Source organism: Camarhynchus parvulus, chromosome 7 (assembly GCF_901933205.1).
Source record: "Camarhynchus parvulus chromosome 7, STF_HiC, whole genome shotgun sequence".
Taxonomy (NCBI): domain Eukaryota; kingdom Metazoa; phylum Chordata; class Aves; order Passeriformes; family Thraupidae; genus Camarhynchus; species Camarhynchus parvulus.
The window spans coordinates 547,301-564,356 of NC_044577.1; the positions used below are offsets into that span (position 1 = coordinate 547,301).

Here is a 17,056-nt window from a genome sequence, read left to right on the forward strand (position 1 = left end):
GCTGCTTCCCAAGCTGGGATCTCACCAAAGCTCCTGCTGGGTGAGCTCCTGCTGTCAGACAGGGGAATTAAGGATGATGGATGGAGCTAATCACATTATTAAAGAGTGGAAGCCACCAAACCCATTGTTGTTTTCCAGCAGGAGGACGTTCAGCTGATTTTGGTTTGCCAGAACGCTGGTGCTTGTTCTTTTTGGGCACCAGCATCAATCTCCTGGGCACTTGTCTGGGATACAAATGAGTTCACTTTTGTGAGGTTCAGGGGAGGATTTTTTTTCCTTTTTTTCATTGTTTTCTTTTATTTTCCTTTCAACGCAACAGCACGTCAGGCTCTGGCACAGCAATATCCTGCAGAATTCCCAATGCCAAGAATGTTAAGTTGCTTGGAGAAGAAAGGCTCCTGAACAGTCTGGTGTAAACAAAAGGCAGGGAAGGCTGGAGCCCATCCTAAATAAAGTTCTTTATTACGGGTGAGCTTTTCAGATTTTTGGCACCAGGCAAGGCTCTGGCTTTGTGTTGGTAATTTAAAACCGCCATATCGTGTAGTCCAATTTTATTAAATTTGATTAAATATTTGCAGCTCAAATAACAGAACCCATCACAATACAGCTCTGATTACCAGGGCTGGAATCCAACCAGCACCATTGCTGGGGAGAGGGCGGCTTACGGGGTGGTGGGAAGGCAGTTGGAATTATCATTTCTCCCAGTCTGCAGAGGTTGAGACATTTTTTGGAAGAATAAATATTCCCCATCCCTGGAAGTGGCCCAGGCCATGTTGAATAGGGCTTGGAGCACCCTGGGATAGAGGAAGGTGTCCCTGCTCGTGGCAAGGGTTGGAACAAGGTGAGCTTTAAGGTCCCTCCAACCAAAATAATTCCATGATTCCATCAAATTTGCCATTTCCCTGCATTTTAGCAACACTCTGTGTCTTTAATCTTATTTCAAGCATCCTGATGGTCACAGGTTATGGGAGAGGGAGGATGTGCAGGAAAGATATCTTCAGAGTGCTAGAAAGCCTTCAGCAGGGGGAACAGTCAGCTCCTGCAGCGTGCTCCCGATGCCTCCCATGCCCTGCAACCCAGCTCTCTCTGGTTTGTTTTCCTAAATTATGCTCCAGTTTCTTGGCTGTTTAGTTTCAGTGTGAAATTGTTTTCCTGGTGCAGTTGCTAATTGCTTGAATCCTGTTCTTAGCCTGGCTGGGGGATTGATTTCACTCTGCTCCCTCTCTCCAAGCACTTTGGGGCTCTTCCTTTATTTCACTGATCTTAGATCAGTTAGGTTGGTGCTGCTCCTGCCTTTGCTGTTAAATACCTGGATTAGCACAAGGATTTTTATTTCCCCTTCTGGGGAGTTTATTTTGTTCTTTTAAGGATTTAATGTCAGAGTTTTATTGACAGTTTTTGAGAGGGGAAATTCTAAGTGACCTCTTCTGCTCCCAGATCAAGGCTGGTGTCTCCCAAACATAATAACATTCATTATGTGCTGCACTGGGATCCTCTGAGGAAAATCTCTGGAGAATCCTTATGGAGTGATTTTAGCCTGTTTTGATAACCCCAAGAGCTGTTTGTCAACACCTGTCTTGGAGCTGCTGAAGTGGGGTTTAGCAGAGCTTTTCAGTTTTGCATTTCCAAGGAATCCTGTCCTCGTTTTTCTCCCCAGGAACGAGGTTGTTGATGGCATTCCCTGCTTTCTGAAATTTGAGCAGTGGATGTATTAGAACATGCTGTTACTTAGAAAGCTGACACCACCACCATCATGAAGATTTAAAGGGAATTATTTCACTTCTTAACATGCTTTTCCTCTTGGACTTGATGATCTTAGAGGGCTTTTCCAACCTAAATGATTCTGTGACTCCATGGTTCTTTTTCCATGCAAAAGAGAGGAGCCTGAGAGAGGAAAGCATCCAGCAATCCTGTGAGGTTGTTGGTATTGCAGGAAACTGGAGTTGTTTGGGTATTATTTGCACTAAGCAGGTGAAATTGGTGTGAACTTGTTGCATTTAGAAAGAAATAAAAGGGAAAATGAAAGGATTTGTCAACAATTATAATGCTGCATTTGTTGAGGAAAGCATAATGTCCCTCTGAGCTGGTTCTGATTATTGCAGTGTTTGGAGTGGTTTGTTTTAGCACAAAAGGTTGTTTGGAAGGAAATAGAAAATAGTCAGAAACCCTGGTGTAATGTGGGAGTATAATCAGAGGAAATCTTGGAGCTCTGTGTGGCATGGAGTGTCGCTGCAGTTCGAGAGCATCTCTGCCTCCCCACCCACATTGCCCTTGCAGCCAGCATGGAAACCTGGCTTCCCACACACTGAGAGGAGGCCCTGACCCCCAGAGAAATCCCTGCTGGAAATACCCTGTGCTGCTCCAAGGGGAGGATGTCAGTCTGTCTGATCCAAAAATAACACTTAGCTTGGATTTTGGGGAAGATTTCTTGCCTGGGAAGGTGCTCAGGCACTGGAGCAGGCTGCACAGGGCAGGGGTGGAATCACCATCCCTGGAAGTGTTCACAAAATGGGCTGTGGCACTGGGGAACAGGGTTTGGGGGATGATGGATTGATGGCTGCACCTTGGTCATCTCAGATGTCTTGTCCAGCCTTATCAATTGTGGAATCATGAAGACACTTCTGGTGAGTGGTGCACCAGAAGAGAAACCTCTTCCAGGAGGAGACCAAACAAAATCTTGTGGTTTAGTGTCACCTTTGGGGGATCCCAGTCACTCAGGGAACCCACCCTCCTCCCCCTCAGTCCTCCCAGCTCCATCTCTGCTCCCCAGGGGCTGCCAGGGGCCTGCACTGTTCATGGAATGCCAGGATGGGGTTGGAGGGAAACTCAAAGCCCATCCCATTCATGGGCAGAGACACCTTCCACTGTCCCAGGGTGCTCCAAGCCCTGTCCAGCCTGGCTTTGGGCACTGCCAGGGATCCTGGGGCAGCCACAGCTGCTCTGGGCAGTGCCAGGGCCTGCCCACCCTCCCAGGGAACAATTCCTAATTCCCAATATCCCATCCATCCCTCTCCCTCCTCCAGCTTAAGCTCCTTCTCTCATGGAGTTTTCTTATGGATGTTAGAAGGGGGAGACAAGATAATTCAGTTGGCTTTTGCCTGACTATTAAACTTCATCTGGAACATCATAATAATAATAATAACAATAATAATAATAACAATAATAATAATAATAATAATAATAATAATAATAATAATAATAATAATAATAATAATACCATTCCTTTCCAGTCCCCACCTGCTGAACTGAAGATGTTCAGGGGCTGGGAGCAGGGGTTTCATGCTGCATTGTTTGCTTTTATTCCACAAATGTAGATGGGCAGTGGGAACAGGGCAAACTCTGCCCGGGACTTGGTGGGGTTTTGACTTCCAGAGACTTAATGTCCAATTAGTTCAGCAGCTTAGGGGCTGCAATTCTAGGAAAAAAAAAAAAAAAACAAACAATGGGAATGACATAAATGTTGGAAGAATTGGATTACATGGGTCCTGCTGCACACAGTGATGTATAAGAGGGGTGACTTGGTTTGGAGCCTGTGAAAACCAGGGAAGCTTTTGGCTTATGTTCTGGTTATTAATTTACTCGGAGGAAAACAAAATATTCTTTGTATAAATCCTTATTATAGGCCAAATTAAGTATGTCAGTGCTTAAGAAATCCCACTGGCTTTGTGGGAGCTGACTCAGATTTGGGCATGGGCTTCATTTGTTTGCTGGAGGGGAATTTTTCTAATTTTATGGCATTTGTTTTAACTACTTCACCTGGAGATGTGAAGGAGATGGAGGAGCAGTAATTTTTTAACTTAGGTTTGGTAGTTCAGTCTCCAGTTTTTAAATTTACTCCAGTTAACAAGGCTTTTTTTGGGCATATTGCCTGGCAGGGTGAATTTGGGGAGATTTCTAATGGAATTGGTACTCCTGAGGCAGCATTGAGCCTGCACTGACTGTCAGGTATTGATGCTTCTGTGTTGTTTAAATTCCTGTTTTATACTTGTGAAAGATAGCTCTCTTCAGCTTTAAAATATTTTTCTTATATAATAGTTTAAAAAACCATGTGAACAAGCCTAAATTATTTTACTATAAAAGAGGTTTTATGTAAATTCTGTGAGTTTGAGGCTGTGCTGAATTTTAATTCGCCTACTTTGGGCTCTGGAGCACCCAATTAAATCCGTGTAGGGATTATGCTCTCTGAGGTCCTGATGCCATGTTAGATTTGGCATTATATCTGAGGGATAAACAACAGAATCAGAGCAGGGCTTTAAATAGACCTTTTGGTGTTTTGAAACTCCAGCCCCTAGCAGAAGGGGAAAACACAGAGTGATTTTGCCTTAAAATAGATTAATCTGACAAATTCCAATACGTTGCTTTGGCAATCACTTACGCTGGAGGTATTTTCTCTTTGAAGGCTGTCATCTCCCATGTTTGTTCACCTCTTTGTTAGATGGAAGGAGGTTTTTATTGTGGCTTAAAATATGGGGTGTGTTAGGTAATCTGTGACCCCAAATCTTTTGTTTCCCTGCTCATTTTTAGGGTGTTCCGAACCGATTCCTTCTGTGTATTTAAAAGCCACCTAATTAATTGTGTGTTCCCAACAGAAACCATCCCTCATCTGAACACCAAGAATAAAATTTTGGGCTGAAATGCAGTTTTTATTGCCATGTTTTCCTTTGTCAGGGGACAGATCCCTCCAACAGATGTGGCATAGGCTTAGATTTCCTTGATTTAAAATGGGCATATCAGCATCCAGCTGTGGCACCTTCCCCTTCCCCAGAATCCCAGAGTGGTTTTGTTGGAGGGGACCTTAGAGATCATCTCATTCCAGCCATGAGTGTGGCATCCAGGCAGCTATTAATGCTCAGAAACTGGGACAAATTAAAGCTGGGAATGTAAGGATGTGGGATGAGGTGTGTACCCAAACACTGCTTTTAAAAGCATGCCAACTTCTGTTTTGAAGAGAGCTCACAGAAGCTGCTGCTTGGAGCCTGAGCTTGTGTTTGAACTGGTCCAGTCTTTATTATTGCCCTGGGAGCAGATTTGCATTCAGTGCCCTGCCATTTTAAATGCAAATTCTCTCTCTGGAAGATAATTCCACCCTTGCTAATGCACTTCATTCAGCATTTGAAGCATCATCTTGAGGAAGCATTTTTTTTAGCACTCCCTTTATCTCTTGCTGGTATTTTTCTGTCCAAAACATTCACAAAAAAGCTCTTTCCTTTATTTTTAACATTTTTCTTCCTCCCCAAAATTCCATCAAAGCTCTGTGTTGATGGCTTAACTCCAAGCATTTGATCTTGAATTCATCAGCCTTCTGATTTTTCGAGCCCTGCAATTAACGTGGACGGGCTTGATCTTCGACGTGACCTGGTGGTCAAGGGAAACATAGCTGCAGCCAGACTGAGTTGATTCAAATCAGTTTGTAAACCCTGTTTTAATTCTCCCAAAGACAGGTAGATCATTGGCCCTGGAGTGTGTTGGTTGGTCCTGGAGTGAGCACAGGATTTGCTGCTTCAAAGGGATTAAGTGGTGGGGCTGTTGAGGAAGGGAGAGGATGGGGCTGCTTCACTCAGCTCTGTCAGGAGCCCTCAAACCCTCCAGCAGGTATTTCACTCAGGGCTCAGGAGACCAGAAAGCTCCCAGAGGAAATCATCTTGCAGGAGGAGTGTTGAATTAAAGCTTTGTGCCCCTGATGGAGGTTTGATAACGCGTGCGCTGTCACCGGCTGCGCTGGCCCCAGGGCCGCTGGGGCTTCCCAGCAGCTCTGCCCTGGCTTTTTGGGAGCTCAGGATTTGTGTTTTGGAGGGAGTCTCTCAAAAGTGTGGTGTACACAAGGCTATGGTCACAGGAAATGCATCCACACCTGCCCTGGGCAGTCTGGAACTTCCCAGGTGTGAGATGTGCTGTTAGATAGGGTTGAACTGTGGGGCTGTGATGATGTAACCCCAAGCTGCTTCCCAAAGAAACAAACAAACAAACAAACAAACCTCCTCCTCCCTGGCTGTGGCTTTCCTTGGCCACACTCTCATGCCTTTTCCCTTGAGTTGACACTGGCTCCAGCTGACACAAGGAACCAGCAGGGGAGACAATCACCTGATTTGCTTGTGGGGTTTGATTTTGGTGTTTTCTTTTCCCATGCTTTGGCGTCCCTCCCTCAGCCTGCTCACCCTGGGGTCGGATGACTCGAGGGTGTGGAACTGCCTGTTCCAGCAGCACATCAGAGATTACCAACAGCAGCATCTCAGCTGGCTCAGCCATTCCTCTGCTGGATCCCATCAGCTGGGTTTGCCACTGGCCTGGGAGCAAGTTGGGCAGAGGGCACACTCTGCACTAATCCAGAGTCTGTGTCTTCACTCAGAGAAGACTTTGCAGGATGATTATTACATTTTTAATTCAAATGCCTGTCATTGTTGTTGAATTCAGATGTTGCATGGGCTGGGACCTGTTTGTTACATTAAAAATCTGTTCCAAATATTTGTTAGCAAATGACTTAATTTAATTTAGCTTCCTGCAAACGCTCGACCGCGGCCAACTCAGCTCAGCTCAACTCAACTCAGCTCAGCTGCAGGCTGAGTAAAACACAGCTGAGACACTGCTAACACTGTTTCCTCTCCTGGGCAGCCTCTGAGCCCAACCTGAAGCTGCGCTCCAGGCTAAAGCAGAAGGTGGCAGAGAGGAGGAGCAGCCCCCTCCTGCGCAGGAAGGACGGGCCCGTGGTGACGGCGCTCAAGAAGCGCCCGCTGGACGTCGCAGGTACGGCGGGTAAGTGACAATTCCTCAGTCCTTCAGCCCCTTCTCCCTTCCCAAAATGTCTCCTTGGTGTGCTTCAGCAGTGCTGGAACTCAGCTTAGGGCACTGGAATTGTCCAGCCTGGCCTCGTCCCCATCTGCAGTTCCCATCTCTGCTCCCTTTGAGTTGGGACACACCTGGAGCTGTGTCACTTAGGATGGAAAATACGAACAGATTCTTGAGCCGGGAATTTTATACATACAGCTGGATAAAACTTTTTTTTTGAACTACTCAACTGACAGTTTCTTGTTGAAAAGTCCTGTCCTTCCAGAACCAAAGTTTTGCAAGTGAGATCAGAGCAAAGAACACGATGAGATTACCATAAAGTTAATTCTTAGCACCATCTAGGGATGTCTCTGTGTAAGTACCACCCAGTGACAGCTTTGCCAGGCTTGTCTGGCTCTGAGGCACACGGTCATCACTCCATCAAACTCAAAGTGAGCTCCCTTTAGACAGGGGAGTGGCCTTGGGAGACTCTGGGGTGCCTCAGCACTTCTCTGGGTCAGAGCCTCTCTGTTTGCAGAGGGGAAGGAGAATTTCGAGAGCTAAACGTTGTGGAATCATAAAATATCCCAAGTTGGAAGGCATCCACAAGGATAATCCAGTCCAACCCTAGGCCTGCACAGGACACCACAAAAATCCCAGCCTGTGCCTGAGGGTGTTTTCCATGAGTTTTCTGGCCTTTCAGACCTGAAAATCCAATTTCCTTCACTCACACAGTGCTGTATGGCACATGGCTCCTGGGATAAATCAGCCTCTGCTGGCTGACCATTTTTCCCTGCAATGACATCAGAAATGGCAGTGGAAGCTCCCAATTCTCACTGGCATGGACACAGTTCAAGAAGCCACCCTGGAGCTTGTTAGAAAAGTATCTGAGTTGTCATGGTAAGAGGGGACTTTTAAATGGAAAATAAGTTTTAAAAACAGTCCCACTTTAGGGAATAGAAATGATGTTTAATCCCTGAAGAACACAGGGGGTTCTGGTGGGACACTTTACACTTGACCAGGTTGCTCCACCCTGGTTTTGAGCATTTCCAGGGATGGGGCAGCCACAGTTTCTCTGGACACCTTGTGCCAGGGCTTTATCACCCTCAGAGAGAAGAATTCCTTCCTCCAATTCCCTCTAAGCCTGCCCTGTGGCAGTGGGAAGCCATTCCCCCTGTCCTGCCCCTCCAGGCCCTTGTAAAAATCAGCTTTTATTCCTCCTGGAGCAATGAGGAGCCTGCTGCAGCCTCAGCCACTGCAGCTGCTGGGAGATTCTCCTGCTGCAAATGCTTGGGGGCGAGGAAAGTTCAAATGAAAAGGTTTGAATGTTATTAACCTTCCCAAATAAAAGGAGGAGCACTGGCAGCTGTGCCATGGAGCAGGTGAGAGACCTTCTGAGGGAGGTCTGATGCAAGGAGATGTCTTTAGGGAAAGAGGGTGAGAGAGGCACTTCCAGAAGAATGAAGCAGAACAACTCTGACATCCTCCAGTCTGACCTCTTCAAACCTTCCATGCCTTTTATTATCTTTCAATCATATTTCGAGTTATTAATACACTCCAAGGGAAATCCCCATGGGGAGAAGACTTAAATATGCTGAGTGGGTACTTGGATAAACCATTTGAAAGTGTTTGTTGGTATTTTAAGAGCCCTGGGAAGATTTAGGGGGAAGAAGGGGAGGAGGGGGAGGGCTGCTTTCATCCAAAACAAAACTTGAGGGGTTGTTATCTGTCTAAATACCATCACAGAGATGGTTTCTGATGCTAAAAGTTGGGTTTGGGATGTGTTTTTCAGACTCTGCATGCAACAGCGCTCCTGGATCTGGTCCCAGCTCTCCAAACAACAGCTCCAACAACATCAGCACTGAGAATGGAATTGCAGGATCAGTCACCAGTATCCAGGCAGAGGTAAGCCCCCCTTCCCTGTGCTGTGTAACACCCCTCAGCTCTGGGAGAGTTTGGGAACTAAACCACACAAAGGGAAAAGCCTGACTTGTGACTCGGAGCAGACTTTGGGAATTACCTCTCAGCCTGGAGGATGCCTTATCTGTTTATTAAATCTGGTTTGGGCCAGCTCACAGGCAGCTTGTGGTAGCTTGCAGTGGTTTTGTAGTGAGGAGAAAGTAAAAATAAAGGGATTCAGCAAGGTCAAATGCAAGTAGTTTAGTGTTTGGGGACTTTATTCCTGTATATAGGGTGGATTTATTGTGTGCAGTAGGATGGTCTAAATATGTCCAAACCATAATTGGATTAAAGGGGATGGATTTAAACTTTCCCTCCACAACTGGGGATCTGAAAGCTTGGTGCCTTGTGCTGGTTTATAATCCCATAAATTTTCCCCATCACTTGAGGCATTGCTGGATGGCCAGGGCAGGCTGAGGTGGGGTTGGATTGAGCACAGCAGCTCCTGTGTTCAGGAATCTGGGAGCCAAGCCTTTCCAAAGGGTCTGGGCCATGTGAGCTGGCTCCCACTACAAACTGTGCCTCCAGAAAACCAGTGTGGTTGTCTGATGTTACTGGTGCATTTCTTTTCATCCAGCTTCCCATTAGCTGTTCTCCCCATGAATAGAGTCTGTCTTAACACCAGGGCTCCAAAAACAGGCTGGGGCTTGTTCTCCACAAATATTCCTTTAGAATTGAAAAGGCCTTCTGATGGTGGAAATGTCAGCCCTTATTGCTTTCTAGTTTTGTACAGATTTGCACTTTATTTTTATTTCTAATGTAGTGTGACAGTATTTAATATGGGGAACATGCCTCCTTCTCCACCCTCTGCCCTGCCAAATGATGCAGCACACATTCCAGCCACTCTAGTCCATAGCAAACCTCACAGATTTAGGTAATTAGTGTGAAAATTAAGATGGTGGGAGCTTCACTTGCCCCAGGAGAACAAGCACTGAGTTTTGGTTTTGCTGATCAGTCTTGTCTGTCCTTAGCAAACTGCAAATTCCCAGTTACTGCTGTAGTGGGTTTCACAATTTTTTTGTGACATAAACAGAGCAGGCAACTTCCCAAAAGTCCCTGCAGGGGATTGGAATCAGGTGCTCTTTAAGGTCCCTTCCAGCCCAAACCATTCCATGAGGTCAGAGTGAGCTCCTGCAGGTAAATGTGAAGCTGGAGCGTCCTCCTCATCCATTTGATCTTTCAGCTTAATAATTAGAGCTGATCATCTGCGGCTAGACCACCAACACCTAATGAAATGGACACTGACCACAGGGAAAAGTCTTTTCTATCAACTGCTTGTAGTGCAGCTGTAATTTTGTGACTTAGGCTGAGGCACCAGCAGTACAAATGATTTGGAAAAAAAAAAAAACCCTGTCCTGCCCAAGCCTTTCCCCTTCCCAAAGAAAAAGAACTCAGCATTCATGTCATGTGATCCCAGCTGATCCATTGGCCTGTATTTGGGAAAAAGAATCAGTGGGGTTTGGTGTCTTTAAAATCCTCTTCTTCAGTAGGAGTTGTATGACCTGGGGACTCAGGTGTTGGAGATTCCTTTCATACCAATGGGCCAGGACTTTCCATGCTCCCACCATTCAATGTTTGAAAATATTTGAGTGTTTCTGAAAAGATCATGCTGTGTTTCATTCTTAGCTTCATGTTTCATTTGAAATGAGAAGTATATCTCACTGTTCTTAGCTTGCTGCATCAGCCCTTGAACCAGGTGTGTTGGAAGATGGTGCCCAAGTTGATTATTTGGGTGCCTTCAGTGGGGAAAGACTGCAGCCCTGCCTCCCTTAAAGCAGACACTTTCTGGTTTGAAATACTGTTTTTAAAGGTTTTTCCCTCTCTGAGAGGCACACAGCATTCCCTGCCATTGCAGTTGGTACAAGGCTGTAAAAACTGCTGGAGTACAGCTGCAGGCTGTGCATTCAGAAATGGCTGTGTGCAATTCAGCCCAGAGGTGGGAGCTGTGTGTTTAAAGTGCTGATAATGCTGCCAAATCCCATATGCTCAGAGCATCAAGCTGCTGTGTTCTTCTCTCCTCTGTTTTCTATATCAAATCCCCAGGAGAGGCTTTGAGGCACAACTCCAGAGTATTGATTGTTCAAAGGAAAAATGGATGTAGTTTTGTTTCATTTATGATATCAGTAAAATATTTCATTCCTCTGCTGACAATAAGTATCTTATTTTCAATGGCACACTGACATTATGTAATTTAAATTAAAGCAAAATTGCCAGGAGTGTTCAAAAATCACTTGGAAAGAGAAGTGTGTGGGTACAAATAATCACATGGAGAGTCACTTTAGATTAGAGAGAAAAATGAAGTTTTTTACAATGAGTCTGTTAAAAATAAGGCACAGGCTGTCCAGAGAAGCTCTGGCTGCCTCATCCCTGGAAGTGTCCACAGTCAGGCTGGATTTTGGGCTTGGAGCACCCTGAGATAGTGGAAGGTGTCCCTGCCCATTGCAGGGGGTGGAACAGCCTGGTCTTGAACAATTCCAGGGATGGGACAGCCACGACTAAGGCACAGATTGCCCCATAATAGAATATTGAGTTAAACAAAATCCCCTTTTTCACAGCAGCACCTGAGTTTAACAGGCTTCTGCAGAAGTCTTCTTGAATTCTAAATTCTATTTACGTTGGAAAATCACCCGCAGAGACCTCAGGGTGATCAGAACCCTGGTTTCCTAACAGGAAAAGCAGGCACTTTATTGTAATTTTTATAATGGGCTTTCTAGTGCGTATTTCAAATCAGTCTTGTTTAGAAATTAAAGGTATTTTTGCTAAAGTGTTCTTGCTTCAAATGCCTGTAAGATAACTGAGCAAATCTTGCATTTCACCCTGAAAATCAGGAAATAGCTCCATAAATGCAACCTTGAGGCTTTTGGATGGGATTTTGAAGTCTGATTTATGCTAACACACGCTAGTAAATAACAGAAATTGTCTGTGATTTGCTAAAGAGAAAAACACCAATTGTAAAGCTTTTTTTTGTTGTTTTTAAGATAATTGGTTTTACCTTTAAAAAGGCAAATGCTTGAGAAGGGCAAGTACCAAGGGAGTAGCACGTAGCTGTTCCAGGGGAGGTTTAGGTTGGAGATCAGGAAAGGTTCTTCCCCCAGAGGGTGCTGGGCACTGCCCAGGCTCCCCAGGGAATGGGCACAGCCCCGAGGCTGCCAGAGCTCCAGGAGTGCATGGACACTGCTCCTAGGGATGCCCAGGCTGGCATTGTTGGGGTGTCTGTGCACTTGTGGAGACTCTGTGTCCCCTCCTGCTGCCCTGTCCCGGTGGGTGCTGTGCCCTGGGGATGGGGATGGCTCTGGCATGGGCTCTCACCAGGCTCTCCCTCTCCTCTCCTCTCCAGACCAGCCTGGCTCACAGGCTCGTCAACCGCGAGGGCTCCGTGACGCAGCTCCCGCTCTACACCTCGCCCTCCCTGCCCAACATCACCCTGGGACTGCCTGCCACCGGGCCCTCCAGCGTGAGTGCCTCAGGGCTGGGGTGGCTGGGATCAGCCTCTGGGGTGGCACTGAGGCAGGGATCAGCCTCTGGGATGGCACTGAGGCTGGGATCTGGGATGTCAGTGGGACTGGGATCAGCCTCTGGGATGTCACAGGGCTGGGATAGCCTTTGGGATGTCAGTGGGGCTGGGATCAGCCCCAGGGCTGTCAGTGGGGCTGGGATCAGGCCCTGGGCTGTCAGTGGGGCTGGGATCAGCCTCTGGGATGTCAGTGGGGCTGGGATCAGCCCCTGGGCTGTCAGTGGGGCTGGGATCAGCCCCTGGGCTGTCAGTGGGGTTGGGATCAGCCCCTGGGCTGTCAGTGAGGCTGGGATCAGCCTCTGGGCTGTCACAGGGCTGGAATCAGCCTCTGGGATGTCAGTGGAGCTGGGATCAGCCTCTGGGCTGTCACAGGGCTGGGATCAGCCCCTGGGATGGCAGCAGGACTGGGATCAGCCTCTGGGATGGCAGTGGGGCTGGGATCAGCCCCTGGGATGTCACAGGGCTGGGATCAGCCCCTGGGCTGTCACCTAACCCCCGTGGCTGTGCATTTGCAGGCGGGCCAAGCGCAGCAGGACGCAGAGAGGCTCGCAATCCCAGCCTTACAGCAGCGGATCTCCTTATTCCCTGGCACTCACCTCACTCCCTACCTGAGCACTACAACGTTGGAGAGGGATGGGGGAACTGCACACAACCCTCTCCTGCAGCACATGGTCCTACTGGAACAGCCAACTGCACAAACGCCCCTGGTCACAGGTGAGCGCTCTGGGAGCAGCATTTGGGCACCTGGAAAAGAGAGGAAATCAGCAGGGATCTGTTGGGCTGTTGTCAAGGCAGCCTCGAGGTCCTGCATCACCTGTACACCATGCAGGTGAACATAAAACCTTGGTTTATTGATTCATTGATTAGTGGTGATTTTTCCAAAATCGGATCTCCCACCTCATTTTGGTGAGCTGAAAATAAATGCTGTTATTCCATCAGGACAGCAAAGGTTGGTTGGTAAAAGTTGAGAACTCTGTTTGTTTAGATTTCTGAGCAGTTCATATCAAAGTTAGGGCAAAAACCATTGCATCTTAACAACTCCTGTTTTCTGTGGATGGTTTCTACTCCGTGAAAATACAAAAGGTTAAAATCACAGGTTAAAACACTTCCTTAGAAAATTAAAATTTTCCTTAGAAAATCCCAGGTTCAAACACTTCCTTTCCATCATGAATATGAACAGCAGAGCCGTGGCCCAGGCAGCTGCCTGCCAGCAGATTGTATTTGTTTGTGTGTGCGTTCCCTTTGCAGGATGTTAATTGCCCTGAGTCACTCCTGGTGCTGCGCTTTCAGAATGAGCTACCTGTGGGAAGGCCTGTGGCTATAAATAAGCTGGATTCAAAGCAATAATTCCCACTGGGATGCGTTCCTGGCTTCCTGTGTGTGGTGCTGGGACAAAGGATGTTCTGCCTCAGTTACTGACGTGTTGGTTTTCCTTCCCTTCCTTCCATTTCTGTTGGAAGTTCCTGGCAGGTGTCAGCCAGCTCATGGCTGGTTGTACATCCAAACCTCAGGAACATCCACGGGGTTGGGATGAGCTTGGGAGCACATAGATATGAGGAGGCTGCTGCAGAGAGGTGTGGTGTTTGCTTCCCTCAGTTTCCAGCATACTGTGTTTGCTTCCAAGCAAATTCCTTCTACTCCACCTGCTCCGTGCGGGGCTTGCTGAGAGAGAACAACGTGTTACAGCCCAGCACTCAGGAGAGAGAGTCAGCACAGGGAAACAAGGACAAACACACGTTCCAGAGGCAGCAGCTGAGAGGCAGTGAGCTCACACGTGCTCCCCAAAGCCTTGAGTGCACCGGCTGCCAAGCTGCAGCTAATATTTGGAAACTCCTTGGAAATAAAGAGGAGTTTATTAAGATTCTGCTGGAGGGCCTTGAGCTCTGGAGATAGTCCCCTGACAGCTGCAGAATTAGCTGTGATGGCTCTCTCTGGGCTGGAAGGTAGACAGGGACAGTTTGGGAAGCTGGACTAGAATTCCTTAGCTGTGCCATTCCTCTTGGGAATGGTTACTCAGGGTAGTATCCTCCATGTTGTGGTACGTGTCCTGATGTTCCTTATTCCTAATGGAGCAAACTCAGGGCTTGGAGCAGCCTGGGACAGTGGAAGGTGTCCCTGCCCATGGCAGGGGGTGGAATGAGATGAGTTTTAAGGTCCAGGGTTCTGTGAACATGGTGTCTCCTGGAAAGCTTTCCCAGGAGCACCTTGGCCATTGCCTTGGAGGAAGGTAGTCTTCCAAAATATCCTCTGCAGGCTCTGCTGTCTGATTGGAACTTTTGGGAGGAGGAGCTGTGCTCTCAGGGAAAAGGAACACATCTTTCCCAGTTATCTGTGTATTCATACCTCTGTGTGTGCACACCGACACCTGCAGGAACATGCATTTATAAAATCAAATACCCTTGCAAATGATCCCTTGCAGAAAAAGCAAAGAGTGGGAGAAACTCTGTTACTACTGAGAAAAGAGGCTTTCCCATGAGTCAGCTCCTTCCACTAGGGCAGTTCTGGAATTGGTGGGAAAGGAGGTCACATCCTGGGACACAAATGCCAAGGTGTTTACAATGCTCAGCATCCAGCTGGCTGCAGACTTCTGGGCAGCTTCTCCCTCTCCTAAACCAAAGCCTGAGGAGAGCAGAGAGCTTCTTGCCCAAAGGTGACTGCAGCCCTAGCCATGCTAGGGAGGCAGCTGGTTCGTGCAGCTTGGATTGAACCTGGGATCAGTCCCTAAACCAAGGTGAGCTGGGAGGTTTAAACTCCAGACCAATGTGGTCTCATGTAGCGCCAGAAAGGTCAGTAAGGTGTTACTGGTTTCAAGAAATGAGGTGTCTCCAGAGGGTCTCTGAGTCACCAAGCAGAGACAGAACTCAAACCAAGCAAAGCATTGCTGTGTGCAGTGGTGATTAATGTATCTGCTCTCTCTCAAGGCAGCTCCAGCTGTAGATGGCGAGGTGGCTGGGTTTGACGTGGTATCACTGTCACCGTCAGCGTTACTCAACAGCCGTTTTCTCCCTTCCTTTCTTCTTCCTTTTGTTTCTCCTCTGCTGCTTTTTCCTCCATATTATCTTCAGACTGGTATCTTTCAGGACTGCCCCTGCACGCACAGCCCCTGGTGGGTGGAGACAGGGTCTCCCCTTCGATCCACAAGCTGCGGCAGCACCGCCCGCTGGGGCGCACCCAGTCTGCTCCCCTGCCCCAGAACGCCCAGGCCCTCCAGCAGCTGGTCATCCAGCAGCAGCACCAGCAGTTCCTGGAGAAACACAAACAGCAGTTCCAGCAGCAGCAGCTGCACATCAACAAGGTGGGCACCGAGCTTTCATTGCCTTTTTGCCTCCACAGCAGCCTTGAGCGTGTGATTTCGGGGTCTCTGGTGCAGGTGGGCTCTACCTCCAACATCCCTGGGACTCTCATCCTTGGACCTCTCTCTGGCATGACAGCACCAGGATGTATTTGTGAGGGAAGTTACTCAGATACGCTGAAACATTTGCTGAAAGGCTGAGAGACTTAGGGGCATCCACCTGGAGAGGAGAAGGCTCCAGGGAGAGCTCAGAACCTCTTCCAGGGCCTAAAGGGGCTCCAGGAGAGCTGGAGAGGGACTGGGGACAAGGCATGGAGGGACAGGACACAGGGAATGGCTCCCACTGCCAGAGGGCAGGGATGGATGGGATATTGGGAAGGAATTGTTCCCTGGAAGTGTCCCAGGCCAGGCTGGATGGGTCTTGGAGCAGCCTGGGATAGTGGGAGGTGTCCCTGCCCATGGCATGGGATAGAACTGCATCATCTTCTGAGATCCCACCCAAACTGTTCTGGGATTTGTTCTGGTTTGAGGCTTTCTAAACACTCCCCCCAAGGAGTTCCAGTGGAGGCTCTCCTTAGGACAGCAGCAATTCCAGCAGCAGCTCTGTGGCTCAGGACAAGCCCTTGGCAGGCGGCCGTTCAGATCGCTGCTGTTCCATTTACAGCAGAGGTTCCTGCAAATATTTCCACCGTTCCAGTCCTGTGAGAAAACACAACTGCCAAGGGCTGGATCAAAGAGTGGGAGAAGCCACAACCCCCACCCCCAGCACCCCCAAACCCTTGTTTGTGGGCCGGGCTGAGGCAGGATGGTTACACAAGGCACTGACGTCAATGCTGTCCTCCTGGAGCGCTGCCACCGCGGGTGCCAGCCCTGGCCCCGGCTCAGCCCCGCACACAGGGCCCTGGGGAGCTGCTGCTCCACAGGGATCCCATTTCCTCCCCCTCCCAACACTCCCTGGGACCAGGGCCATGGGGTGTGGGGCAGGGAGTTGGGGTTCTTTGTTCAGGGAAGTTGTCAGCTGGAGGGATTTTTTGCGTGAAGGGTTTTAAAGCTTTTCCAAAGCCTTGGATGTGACGTATCCACTGAGCTCATTCAGACTTTCTCCTGGACCTCCCAGGAGCTGGAGAGCCAGTGGAGCACTCTGACTTCCAGCTTTGTCCATTTCTCTCCACAGCAGAGAGGGTTCAATTAAACTGATTTCCCTGTGTTTGATTTATAGGAGTCATGAGTTAAAATCACTTCAGTGCTAGTGCTGCGTGCGTGTGGCAGATTTATCCCATGGGACAGCATCCAAGTGCTGACATGGGAAAAGACTTTTCCCAGATTGGGGATATTTTAGGACCCTTGTGTGTGTAGGAGAGTTAAGGGCAGGACTAAAAATAAAATAAAAGATTATTTAATTCTTAACAGGACCGCTAGCACTGCCTGTTAATTTTTTTTATTTGCGGATTTCCCGTAAATAATACTCCTGAAGTATTTTATATATTTATATACTCATAAATCAGGCTTTTCTTAATTCCATGTGATTT

The 17,056-nt window shown here is 48.0% G+C and overlaps 1 protein-coding gene across 5 annotated transcripts in view; it reads left to right on the plus strand.

Moving 5' to 3' along the window:
- The window catches only part of HDAC4 (histone deacetylase 4), a 179,413-nt gene that overhangs the window by 115,929 nt on the left and 46,428 nt on the right, over positions 1 to 17,056 (plus strand). For 3 of the 5 annotated variants that reach the window (XM_030951789.1, XM_030951791.1, XM_030951790.1), the window contains exons 8-12: positions 6,610 to 6,750; positions 8,555 to 8,667; positions 12,059 to 12,175; positions 12,751 to 12,949; positions 15,301 to 15,530. In XM_030951789.1, coding sequence (XP_030807649.1) covers positions 6,610 to 6,750; positions 8,555 to 8,667; positions 12,059 to 12,175; positions 12,751 to 12,949; positions 15,301 to 15,530 — 800 coding nt within the window. The remainder of the gene's footprint in view (positions 1 to 6,609; positions 6,751 to 8,554; positions 8,668 to 12,058; positions 12,176 to 12,750; positions 12,950 to 15,300; positions 15,531 to 17,056) is intronic. The other 2 variants (XM_030951792.1, XM_030951794.1) reach the window with 1 other exon arrangement.